Below are 11,859 nucleotides of genomic sequence, written 5' to 3'. Positions count from 1 at the left end.
ACGACGGCGACGATGAGCGCATTGAGCTTAGCAATTTGCTCGCGGCCGTCGCCCACCCGCGCGTCGAGCGACTCACGATCGATCTGCAGGACGTCCGTGCGACCCCGCGGCTCGGGCATTTTCTGGCAGCGTGGCTTTCGACTGCACCGACAACGAGTCTGGACATGGTCGACGTCGCCCACATGGACGACGACGCGGCGATGGCATTCTGTGACGCGCTTCAAGCCAACACGACGCTTGACACGCTTGTGCTCAGTCGTGTTGACAACCTCATGGGCTTCCGCGGCCGCACGCTTCCGACATCCTTGCGGCATTTCGAATGGAACGCATGCTTCCACGACCCCAACGTCGATGATGCAACGATCAACCACCTGGCTATGGCCGTGGGCCCAACAAAGCTACATCACTTTGGCTGCAGCGTCTTTGGCAAACTTGCGCAGTGCATGGCCGCCGCACCGATGCTAGCCCAACTGACGTGCCTCGAAGTCCACGCGCTGCCGGCCGCCGGCGTCGAGGCACTCATCGCTGGCTTGTCGACGGTCCCGGCGCTCACCACGCTGGGGCTTGAGCACTGCGCGATTGCCAAGGATGACGCGGCGGTGCAGCTCATGGCGGCGCTTGCGACCTCGTGCACGCGTCTGAGTCGCCTCCAGTTGAAAGAACACGCCATGTACCACGATGGCGTCGCGGCCGTGCTGACTGGCGCACTGCGCTTGCCGCAGCTGACGTGGCTGGATGTGTCGCCACGCTTCAATGCCATGGCGCTGCCAAATCTGCTGTACATTCTCATGGAGCTCGTCGCTGCGGGCCGCCACGCCCGGGAGCTCCACTTGAAGACGGCGATGCGACAAATAACCATCAATGGAGACCGCTCGCCACTCGGCGACGACAAAGAGCATAAGCGCGCTGTCTTGCGCGCACTCGCCATGATCCACGACGTTCCGTTTGTCCTGGATCGATTTCCAGCCGACGTCGAGCCCCATGTGGTAGAGGCGCTCGGTGCGACCGCCGACCGTGCGGACCGTTGTCGATTGCATTTGTTTTTTAACATTCAAGTAACTAAGCACATATCAAGTTGATATTACATGTTCCCTCGGACCAACGATACTATGACGACGTGAATAGCTGACGTGAATATTTTCATACCGCGACAGAGGACTGTGCTCACGGCAAGCGAGCGACTTGACAACCAACGTTTAGCACAGAGCTGCTAGTACGGGTAGACTGCATTGATATCGCCATCGATGGTATACCGGTACCCTTTGGTTGCTATCTGAGCCGCCTACACTAGCTACAATTCGAGTTTCCAAAGAGAAAGGCGGTGGCGACTAAGGACTGCACGGTGCACTCGATCGACAGACCCACAAACAATAACGAGGTAGCGCCACAGTTTTATTCGGTTGCGATCTCCACACCCTTGCTATAATAGTCTGCTATAGCACAAAAGACACTGGTATTACTAGTAGCGTCGAATACGTGGTTTGTGCATTAAGGGAATCCCATCATATCCCATCATCACCATGGAGTGGACCGGTTTGATGGGTGGATTTTCCACGATATTCCACCAATCATGTTCGAGATGGTCACCCAATTTCTGACAAGTGCACTTTCCGAGCATGCCTGGCACGAAGAAGGGCCGTGCGACGCCGCCGGCCGGGCTCCTCCTCCCGCATGTGATCGAGGCAATTGCCACGTCCTTCTACATGAGTGTTGACTTTACAGCCTTTCTCGACGCGGTGCCCCGCTCGCTCTGGACGCCGGCGCTCGAAGCCTTTGTCAGCGTCAGAGCCTTGGCAACGTCTTGCGTCTACAGCGACTGGCCCCACCTGGTGCTCACCGAGACGAACGTGCCGCCCGAGGTTCTGCCGATGCTGGTGAAGACGCTGTCGCTGCGCTTGCGTATCGACATTGAATGCCCGATCTACGAAGCGGCGCCGTTGGCCCAGCTTGTCCCGAGCATCGGGCCCGCGCTGAGCTACATTGACCTTTCTTTCGACGACACCCTCATGATCAACGGCCAAGGCCAAACGATCGCGAACCTCCTCTTGCAAGAGTGCCCGTGCTTGCGCGAGATTTTGGTCAATGTCGTGGCTCTCCGCAACAACATCAATGACGACGAGCTCGTCGAGCTCAGCGATCTGCTGGCGGCCGTCGCCCACCCGCGCGTCGAGCAGATAATGCTCTTTCTAGAGGGCGCCCATGCGACACCGCGGCTCGGGCATTATCTGGCGTCCTGGCTCTCGAGAGCCCCAACGACGATGCTGAACCTGCGCGATATCGCGCACATGGACGACGCTGCGGGAATTGCATTCTGTGACGCGCTTCAAGCCAACACGTCGCTCAACAATCTCGCGCTCCACCGTGTCGCCAACCTCATGGACTTTCGCGGGCGCACGCTCCCGTCGTCTATGGAACGACTCGAATGGAACGCCCGCTTCCACGACCCCCACGTCGACGACGCGACGATCGAGCACCTCGCCATCGCCGTGGGCCCAACAAAGCTTGAACACTTTGGCTGCAGCGTCTTTGGCAGAGTCGCGATCTGCCCGGCCGCAGCACCAATGCTAGCACAACTCCAGTCGCTCAAGGTCCACGGGCTGCCGGCCGACGGTGTCGATGCACTCATCGCTGGCTTGTCGACGGTCCCGGCGCTCATTTCGCTTGCCCTTGAAAAAAGTGCGATGGCGTCGGCCGACGTCGCAGTACAGCTCATGGAGGCGCTTGCCATTGCGTGTGTCCATTTGACACACCTTAGTCTGAACGAACACGCCATGCGCCGCGATGGTGTCGCGGCGGTGCTGGCTGCCGCATCGCGCGTACCGCAGCTAACGTCGCTGGATGTCTCACCCGCCCACAACCGAATGAAGCTGCAGGAGCTGCTGCACATCCTCATGGAGCTCGTCGCCGCGGGCCGCCACGTCCACGAGCTGACCTTTGAGACGATCAAGTCGCAGAACGGACGGCGCACGCGGCGGGTCGACAGTGCAGAGGACACGCGCTCGATTTTGCGCGCGCTCGCCATGATCCACGACGTTCCGTTCGTCCTGGATAAGTTTCCTGACGACGTCGAACCCCATGTGGTCGAGGCACTTGGTGCGACCGCTGACCGTGCGACTCGTTGCCTATTGCGTTTATGCTTTTAAATTCCAAAGAAACGTCGCCATTTACATGTTTTGTTAACGTTTGAGCATCTCCAGTTAGTACATCAAGTTAATACATCAAGTTAATACCTTGGCATACGACAAAACGAGGTAAAGTATTGACCATGGCCAAGACACAGCACCGATGAGCCTCCGAAAGAATTGTCTGAACAGTTTGTACGCTTGCTGTCTGCTACGCTGTAGACGTCTACACTAGCTACCCGCGAACGCACAGTATCTTCCATCAATAGACGAGCTCTGCTAGCTTAAGCCAATCAAATCTGCAAAAACAAACTCAAAAGACTTCGCATACGTAGTGCTACGCCTGAATGCGTGGGAGTTGGCTCCAGCACTTGGTCGTTGGGAGTGAGCTGCGCACTGAGAGATCCATCCCGTGAAGCCCTCACCAACAATCGGCGTATGTACTAGTCCTCAGATAGGCCTCATGCGGTGTGCCATACAAGTAGCCGCATGCCTGAACGACTGTTCACTCAGTGAAGATCTTAGCAACCTTGCATCAAGCTTGCTTACATGCACAGAAAGCGATGATGACGTCAAAGGGGCCTCTCGAAACGCGCATCGTTCGAAGGAGAATGCACTTGCCAGAACGTTGGGCCATGCGCCCGTCAATGCTATTGCACTAAAGGTTGCACACGGCTTCGATTGCTTTGCCCCCTGCGTCGTGAGGCATCGAAACGCACCGGATTTAAAGTTTGCACTTCAATGCGCACCCAAAGAGGTGCTTTTAGCCACTAAAACGCACCTATTTCGGAATCTCATGTCCAGCACACGAACATCACCCAGCATAGCAGGACCTATCTCCTCCAGACTGCAAGTCTCTATTCCATCTCCGAGAACGAGCTGATGGGCGAAGCATTTTCACATTGGCCATGTACGCAGCATTTGTCCTTTTCTGGAGTACGCTTGTCGCTGGCGATATCGTGCAGGATCTTTTCGACGCCCACAACGTCGCCCGGAAGCACTACGGCATTCCCGAGTTTGCGTGTCTCGATAGCCAGCTCAATACGCTCAGCCAAGGCCACGCCGACTACGAAGTGAGTCTAGGCGCACTCAACCACGATGGCTTTGACGCGCGCTGTTTGGGTGTGAGCAACCGAGTCTTGTGTGGCGAAAACACGCTCTTCGACTACGTCGACGACGGTAGCGCAATGACCGAGAGCTGGATGGCATCGCCGCCCCACCGCCTCAACATCCTCAACGCCAACTACACCCATGCGGGCTTTGGCGTCAAGCAGTCGAGCACGACCGGCAAGTGGTTTGCCACCGCGCTTTTTGCCAGTGCCAACCCCCACAAGGAGGCGAGTTGCGTCCAAAGCGCTGCCGAAGCTGTTGTTGGCACCAGCATTGCAACGACAAAGCACCACCACCACCACCACCACCACAAGACGCACCCTCCATCAACACTCCAGCGAGCGCTGCGCACCACCGAGTAGCAAAGGGTACTTCGTATTCCCTGAGCTATCACTTTTGGCGTGGTGTATAAAACATGTGTTTTTGACGTTAGCGTTTGATTGGCCAACGAGGTCCTCGTTGGCAATCATTCCTACTGGTACTACTGTAGTATCATGCAAGTGGTTGAATGCGAGCTTCAATGTTGGTCACCAAAATAGCTGCTGGATACCAGCGCCAGCGGGCGTACTCGGATTGCTATCTTCTTGCTGTTTTTTCAAAGTCTACGAGTACTTACCGTGTGTGCTCAATCTGGCACGTCGATTGCACTTTTATTTCCGTTCAACGCACATTTATTTCCGGTCACCGCACAATATTTTGCTGTCTACCGAACTATTTCTTACGTCGCTCGCACACTCCACCGCGCAATAAACGTAACGTTGTATAACATCTCGGACCACAATGCTGCGAGCGACGACAGAGCATCGGCCCAGAAAAGCCTGCGCACCGCAGCGTAGCGGAGGTGGCGTGTTGGCTTTTGTGCAGGCCGTGCCTTGGCAAGGAGCGAGCCCCGGTCTTTCACGTAAGAAGAATTCATTATCGATGGGTCGCCCAGGTGGAGGCGGGTAGGCCCGCAGGGCCGCGCCGACCCTGGTGCGAAAAGAACCCAGAATGGTTATAATTTGTCGTTAGAAATTATGCAGTTCAATGTTCGGACGAAGTTCGGTCGCTGTAAAATATAGCGCGGTGAACGGAAATGGATGTGCGTCAAGCGGAAATAAATGTGCAATCGACGTGCCAGATTGCGCACTTCCGTCGGTACTCTCTACGATTTTTGTAGGATTTTCCACAACGTAGGGAATGTTCGGCACGGTACATCCAGATGACGCATGCGGTATTGAAGCGTATTGCAAGCATGGTTCGACGTCGAAACAAGCGATTGGAACCATGCATTTTGGAAACGAGATTTTTCTGCTACGAACTTCTGGAAAACAAGTCTGTTTGATGCGACTTCTCGACAAAAGCGCTGGTATACGTATCATACCGTCCAGTTTTTTCATTTTGCGGGTTCGTTTGCAAACAGATTCGAGGGCGGTACAGTACATGTACAGCATTCAACATCCCTGAGCGCACGCGACGCCACGTCATTGGTCCGTGACCTACAGCTGCATCCAACGTCGTGACGACACGTCATCTGTTGGATGCACGACGACGCTATTTGCATTAGGACACTCTTCCATGACGACGCAAGCTGGTTTCGAAGCGCCGCCAGCGCGTACGAACGGCCAACGACGTGCCTCGCCGCCATGTGCAAAGTGGGAAAGGCCGACATCGCTCTCATCATGGTCGACCACGAGCCTGGACTCATTTTCCAATTTCATTTGTCATGCAAGTGCAGCTCATTCTTGCGCTCGCGGTGCTCGCGGCCGGCGACGTCGTCCAGGACCTCTTCATGGAACACAACGCGCAGCGCACGCAGAATGGCCTCGCGCCGTTCACGTGCCTCGACACGCAGCTCAACGCACTCAGCGCGAGCCATGTCGACTATGAGATTGGCATTGACAACATTGACCACAACGGCTTTGACGAGCGCTGCAAGGCCATCGGCAACGTCGCTTGCGGCGAAAACACGTTGTACGACTACGAAGGCAGCGCCAAGACGATGACGACGAGCTGGATGAACTCGGCGGGCCACCGCGCCAACATTCTCAACCGCGGCTACAACCACGTCGGCTTTGGCGTCAAGAAGTCGCCGACGAGCGGCAAGTGGTTTGCGACTGCAATCTTTACGAGCGAGAACCCGACCAAAGCCGCGTGCCTCAACGGCGGCAACGCGACGGACTCGCCAACGGCGTATCCGACCGAGGACCCCGCGGGCGACGAGACCGAAGTGCCCACCGACGAGCCCTCGGACGAGCCGACCGATGAGCCGACCGATGAGCCCTCGGACGAGCCGACCGACGAGCCGACCGATGAGCCGACCGACGAGCCGACCGACGAGCCGACCGATGAGCCGACCGACGAGCCGACCGATGAACCGACCGACGAGCTGACCGACGAGCCGACCGAGTACCCTTCTGACGAGCCCTCGGACGAGCCGACCGATGAGCCGACCGATGACCCGACGAGTCGCCCGCACACGAAGCGTCCATGCACGAAGCGTCCGCGTACCAAGCACCCGCACACGAAGCACCCCAAGCCAACCCCCAATGCCACGACGGAGGTGCCTTCCGAGCTACCGACGGAGGTCCCGACAGACGAGCCGACAGAGTACCCTACCGAGGCCCCTACGGATGAGTCCACCGACGCCCCCGATGACGAGCCCAGTGCTAAGTCCACCGACGAACCCAGTGACGAGCCGACTGACGAGCCTAGTGATGAGCCCACCGACGAGCTGACAGAAGAGCCCAGTGGTGAGCCCAGTGACGAGCCTACGGATGAACCTAGCGATGAGCCCAGCGATGAGCCCAGCGATGAACCTACGGATGTGCCTTCAGACGAGCCGACCGACGAGCCCAGCGATGCGCCGACAGAGGCACCTACCAAGCATCCGCATACCAAGCATCCGCACACCAAGCACCCGCACACCAAGCCGCCGTGCCCTTCGTCTTCGGGCTCGCACGATGACAACTACTAAATCTCTCGGTCTCTGCGTAGCGTGCATCATCTTCATGTTGCCTAATGATACGACGTTTATGTCCTTGATATCCTATCCAATTGCGACATTTGATTTCCGACATTTTGCCTTGGCATCCTTCAATTCGCAGCGTGCATCTTTAGAGCTTTGGGACACAAAGCACCGACGAGGGCGACGTCAATCGTAGATCATTATACCACATGTGCAACGGGTAGCATTTTATACTTGTAGTACGCTCCAACACATTGCTCTAACACCACCCGAGCTCGTGGGCATCGGCAACTCTACACTGCGGTCGATACCATCGCCAGAGAAACTGCAGTACCGGGATATGCCCCCGTTCAAACGCGCCGCGCCACGCCATCGCAGAGCACCCTTCCCGTCGATGGACATGCAGAAACTGGACCACGTCGAGATGGCCAAAGGTCGCAGCACTGTCCATGGCTTCGACCGAGCAGCCTTCGTCACGGTTCTCATGCAGAAACTCAAGTACGTCCAAGTGGCCATGCGCGCACGCGGCGTGCATGGCGTCTTGCGTGCAGCCTTCATGCCGGTTGTCATGGAGGAACTGGACGACTTCGAGATGGCCGCGCGCCGCCGCGCCGTCGAGCGCATCGACAGAGCAGCCTTCACGTCGGTGCTCGTGGAGGAACTGTACGACGTCGAGGTGGCCCGCGATCGCAGCCTCGTCCATGGCGTCCCGCGTGCAGCCTTCGACGCGATGGACATGCAGATATGCGACAACGTCGAGGTGACCGTTGGCCGCAGCTCTGTCCATGGCACGCGTGCTCGCGCCTTCACCGCGGATGCGATCCAAGTACGCCACGACGTCCAAGTGGCCGTTGGCCGCGGCGCCGTCGAGTGCATGGACCGTCGCCGTGCACGCGGTATACTCGGTGAGGTAGGCCACGATCGCGAGATGGCCGTGCGTGGCAGACATATCAAGCGAGGGCTGCGTCGGCGCGCAGCCATGCACTGTGTGGAGGTACTGGACAATCTCGAGGCGCCCGTGCATGCTCGCACACGCAATGGCAGCGGGCGTGAGCAGGGACGGCGCATTGATGGCGCACCGGCGCACGATCGGCAAATTGCCCTCGCGGATCGCGACGTGGAGCACGAAGCGGTCATCGCCAATGCTGTCGATGCAGAGCGTGTCGAGCGGCCGCTTGGCGGCAAAGTCCTCGCGGAAGCGCGCGGGAATCGGGCCAATCGCGTACGCAAAGGTGGTGTGGCGCAAGGCGAGGAGTCGCCACTCGGCGTAGCGTGGGCGGAGCTCGCTGAAGAGACCGTCTTGGTACGGCTGGATGAGCTGCACGAGAAGGGTTGAGTCGAGCAAGACGTGCAGCGCGACGTGGTCGCATCGGCGGCGCTTAGCGTGGCGTGCGTCTGGCATCACCGCCATTGGCTGTTGCCACTCAACTTTTCGACGGCCTTTCCCGAAACCGTCTCATTATTGGACGTTGAAAGGCAATCTAGAAAGGCAATCTGGAAAGGCCATCTCGACGGTTTCGCACGCTTGAAGGCGGGAGGTGCTGGGAGCCTTCTGGAAGCCTTATGTGAATTCGGTGGCCCAAAATTCGAAGTGTCGGCGTGTGCTGTGCAAGATGTACCGCGATGGGCAGCGTTCGATATTTCTCACAGCCGTGCGCAACTCTGCGGTTCAAAAGCGCTCTGGCACCGCCTGCAGAAACTGATGTCGTGGATCGATGGTAGGAACCATGAGTAGGAACGGGGTGGGCGTGGGAGACGCAGTCGGCAAGTCACATGACGACGTATCGCGGGGTGTCAGCGCACAACGCATGGTTGCTACTTGATCAGAGAGATCAAGTCACCGGCACCAGTGAAACCTCGCCGACGAGAGCATGGATGCCGCTATCAAGGTGGTACTTTTGTAGTATTACTGTATGGTCGACGCTATGATGGGTGGGCCAGTTGCAACGGCCTCAAAGAATGATGACGACAACGAGCCGATCGCCCACCGACTTGGAATCGAGTAGCTTTGCTCTTGCCTTGCATGTTGTTAATGCAGCAGCGCCTGTACAAGCCGAGACGTTCGTGCTTGGGCGTAGCGTCGGCCCGTTCATGTGTGATAGTATATAACATTGCACGTCGTCAGGCGTCGGATCGGCCGCGCGTCGGATGGCGACACTTGCCGAGCACCGAAAACCTCCCAAAATGCATATTTCATGCAAGATGTGCAGTTACAGTACAGTGGCAATACAGTGTACGCACTGATATCATTTCGGTGCAGCAGCGCACCTCGCCGCGGATTGGCCACGCCGCCGCCGCCTGTTTCAGCCCGCTGCAGTCAGTCGTCGGGTCATTTACCAATGGCCTGCCCACTGAACGACGATGACGTTAACGTCCAGCGCGACGCAGTCCTCGGCCACGGCGTCGATGGGACCGTCTACAAGGGTATCTTCCGCGACCAAGTCGTGGCCGTCAAGGAGCTCCACACGCTTGGCCCGCGCGACGTCCGCCGCCTCATCGAGTACGTACTTCGTCGCCGCTGCTTGGAGTCGTCGCGCTGACCCGTGTTTTTAGATGCTCGAGTCCGCACGTCGTACGCATCTTGGCCCACAACGAGACACAACTTGTGCTCGAGTACATGGACTTGGGCAACCTCCGCGCCCACCTCGATATGGCGCTCAAGACGTCATCCACGATCTCGTTTTTCGTCAAGCTCCAGATCGCATATGGAATCGCCCAAGCACTCGAGTACTTTCATAGCATTGACTTGGTGCACGGCGCAATCAAGTCGGCCAACGTCCTCTTGAGCACCACAAAAGGCGTCAAGCTGGCCCATGGCGGCATCGCGGGACCTCGCACCGAGGCGCTGTGGACGACGGCCGGCCCGCCGTTCTGGACGGCCCCCGAAGCGCTCGATGTGGGCGCGACGCTCCAACCGTCGGCCGACATTTACTCGCTTGGCGTCATTCTCGCCGAGCTGGATACGCTCAAGCGGCCGTTTACAAACACAACGATGAACTCGTTTGCGGTGCTCAACGACGTCCGCGCCGGCACCCGCCGCCCCGAGCTCCGCGCCAACTGTGCCGAGTGGTACAAGCGCCTCGCGCTGTCTTGCTTGGCGTTTGATCCGACAGCGCGTCCGTCCGCGGCCGACGTGGTTCTGTGCCTGCGCAAGCAGCTCGACGATGAATCGAGTATCGCCTGAATCGTTCGTCGTTGCATCTCGACAAAAGAAGAGGAGATTCGTTTATATAAAGTTGATAGAGTAGGATGCCACGTCATGTATTGTTTAATTTCTGCTCTAGCAAGCCAGAAATGCCTCGACATACCAACCCTACCCTACCCTAACCCCACGTCCAAGCGCGGGCGGCGCCGAGGCACCGGGCGCGCACGGCCAAGTATAAAAAAACAATGACGTACCCGTGTGTTTTAGCTCGGTAGGTTGGAAGCAACGTACATGCATAAATTATCAATGTATCAATGGACCAAGCCGACGACGACCCGCGGTCTCGGCCCGAAAGCACGTGAACGCGACGAGAAAGTCGATGGCTCGTCTCTACGTCTGCGAATTCTTTCTGCTCAAGCATGGAGAGAACTTAAATAACGTATACTCTGATATAGAGACAGCATGCATGCAATGAAAGACGCTCTTGACGTCGATCATCATCCATGCACGGCCATGATGATCCAGGTCCTGGAGAAATGGCAGCAGTACTGCATACGTGGAGGCGAAGCAGCCTGCTCTTCGTCGGCTTCTCCGGCTCCTCACCCAACACGAGTGGCCGCGCCAGCACCTTGTCCCGCGGACGCGCTTCTGCCTCCGCGGGCCTAGATCCAGTTCCTCAACTGACACAACTAAGAAAGTACGACAATTCTATTTAGCGTGGTTTTATCCGTAGTAATAGACGACGACCCACTTCAACAACAACAAGGTCGGCCAACTACAGATTGCAGCGTACTAATGAAACGTCACTTGCGTCGATGCAGCAACCACAGTTTGACCAGCTAGCAAGACCATATTCTATCTATATAGACAAAACAACTACAATACTAGTATACTAGTAACTATGACGACTAGCCAAACACCCTTTTTTCTATGTCGTCGTGCTGGTAAAGTCCAGTAGCTCGAGCTCCAAGTCTGGCAGAATCATGGAACCAATGTCGGTCATCGGATCCACGAGCCCAAATGACGACGACGACGACTCGAAGGTTCCGAGCCAGTCGAGCGAGGCATGGCTACCGTGGTCCACGCACAATAATGACGCGGCGACGTCGACGACGGTGACGGGGCTACCGAGCCCGAGACTTGGCCGCGGCCACAAGACGAGGCTCTTGGTGTCGGTTAGCGAGAGTGCCTGCGCGTGGCGACAACAGACGCCACCGGTCCGCGCATGGCTCGTGCACTCGGGCACAGCACAGAGACGCCCGCCGCCGTGCCGCACGCAGCGTTGTCGTGCGTGCGCGCGTCGAAGGCACCCAGCGACGATGCAAGGCTTTCGTCGCGCGCCTGTGGCCGGCTCGATCGTAGGGAGCACGGTCGGCGTCGGCGGCAGTCGCGGTGGCGGCGTCACGGGGAGCGGAGCGATATTGCTGCTGTTGTTGCTGTTGTTGTTGTTGACGCTGCTGTTGCTGTTGCTGTTGCTGTTGCTGTTGTTGTTGTTGTTGTTGTTGTTGTTGTTGTTGTTGTTGTTGTTGTTGCTT

The 11,859-nt window shown here is 57.5% G+C and overlaps 6 protein-coding genes across 6 annotated transcripts; 5 read left to right on the top strand and 1 right to left on the bottom strand.

Moving 5' to 3' along the window:
- Positions 1-142: 142 nt before the first annotated feature.
- SPRG_13881 (hypothetical protein) lies at positions 143-990 on the top strand (the record flags this gene model as incomplete). The annotated part of the gene is made up of 2 exons (XM_012352910.1): positions 143-938; positions 967-990. The coding sequence occupies exons 1-2, from the start codon at positions 165-167 to the stop codon at positions 988-990; spliced, it is 798 nt and encodes a 265-aa protein (XP_012208300.1). The 5' UTR covers positions 143-164.
- A 626-nt stretch (positions 991-1,616) lies between these two features.
- SPRG_13880 (hypothetical protein) lies at positions 1,617-2,568 on the top strand (the record flags this gene model as incomplete). Its single annotated transcript, XM_012352909.1, has 2 exons — positions 1,617-2,534; positions 2,557-2,568. 2 exons carry the CDS (start codon positions 1,617-1,619, stop codon positions 2,566-2,568), a joined length of 930 nt encoding a protein of 309 aa, XP_012208299.1.
- Positions 2,569-4,030: 1,462 nt separating this feature from the next.
- On the top strand, positions 4,031-4,594 carry SPRG_21357 (hypothetical protein; the record flags this gene model as incomplete). Its single annotated transcript, XM_012352926.1, has 1 exon — positions 4,031-4,594. One exon carries the CDS (start codon positions 4,031-4,033, stop codon positions 4,592-4,594), a length of 564 nt encoding a protein of 187 aa, XP_012208316.1.
- Positions 4,595-5,937: 1,343 nt separating this feature from the next.
- SPRG_13879 (hypothetical protein) lies at positions 5,938-7,188 on the top strand (the record flags this gene model as incomplete). Its single annotated transcript, XM_012352908.1, has 1 exon — positions 5,938-7,188. One exon carries the CDS (start codon positions 5,938-5,940, stop codon positions 7,186-7,188), a length of 1,251 nt encoding a protein of 416 aa, XP_012208298.1.
- Positions 7,189-7,438: 250 nt separating this feature from the next.
- SPRG_13878 (hypothetical protein) lies at positions 7,439-8,635 on the bottom strand (the record flags this gene model as incomplete). Its single annotated transcript, XM_012352907.1, has 1 exon — positions 7,439-8,635. The coding sequence occupies exon 1, from the start codon at positions 8,588-8,590 to the stop codon at positions 7,439-7,441; it is 1,152 nt and encodes a 383-aa protein (XP_012208297.1). The 5' UTR covers positions 8,591-8,635.
- An 826-nt stretch (positions 8,636-9,461) lies between these two features.
- SPRG_13877 (TKL protein kinase) lies at positions 9,462-10,435 on the top strand. Its single transcript, XM_012352906.1, has 2 exons — positions 9,462-9,679; positions 9,733-10,435. Exons 1-2 carry the CDS (start codon positions 9,519-9,521, stop codon positions 10,361-10,363), a joined length of 792 nt encoding a protein of 263 aa, XP_012208296.1. The 5' UTR covers positions 9,462-9,518; the 3' UTR covers positions 10,364-10,435.
- The last annotated feature ends 1,424 nt before the right edge of the window (positions 10,436-11,859 follow it).

The sequence above is a fragment of the Saprolegnia parasitica genome (genome assembly GCF_000151545.1).
Source record: "Saprolegnia parasitica CBS 223.65 unplaced genomic scaffold supercont2.110, whole genome shotgun sequence".
In the NCBI taxonomy this organism is placed as follows: Eukaryota; Oomycota; class Saprolegniomycetes; order Saprolegniales; family Saprolegniaceae; genus Saprolegnia; species Saprolegnia parasitica.
Note: the sequence above shows the minus strand (reverse complement) of the source record. Positions and strands in the feature narration are given on the sequence as shown.

What these genes read in the sequence shown, in the direction of transcription:
- SPRG_13877 (XM_012352906.1), top strand. Translation starts at nt 9,519, where the DNA reads ATGGCCTGCCCACTGAACGACGATGACGTTAACGTCCAGCGCGACGCA. An exon ending in GACGTCCGCCGCCTCATCGA is followed by an intron (nt 9,680 to 9,732) that starts GTACGTACTTCG and finishes CCGTGTTTTTAG; the next exon opens with ATGCTCGAGTCCGCACGTCG.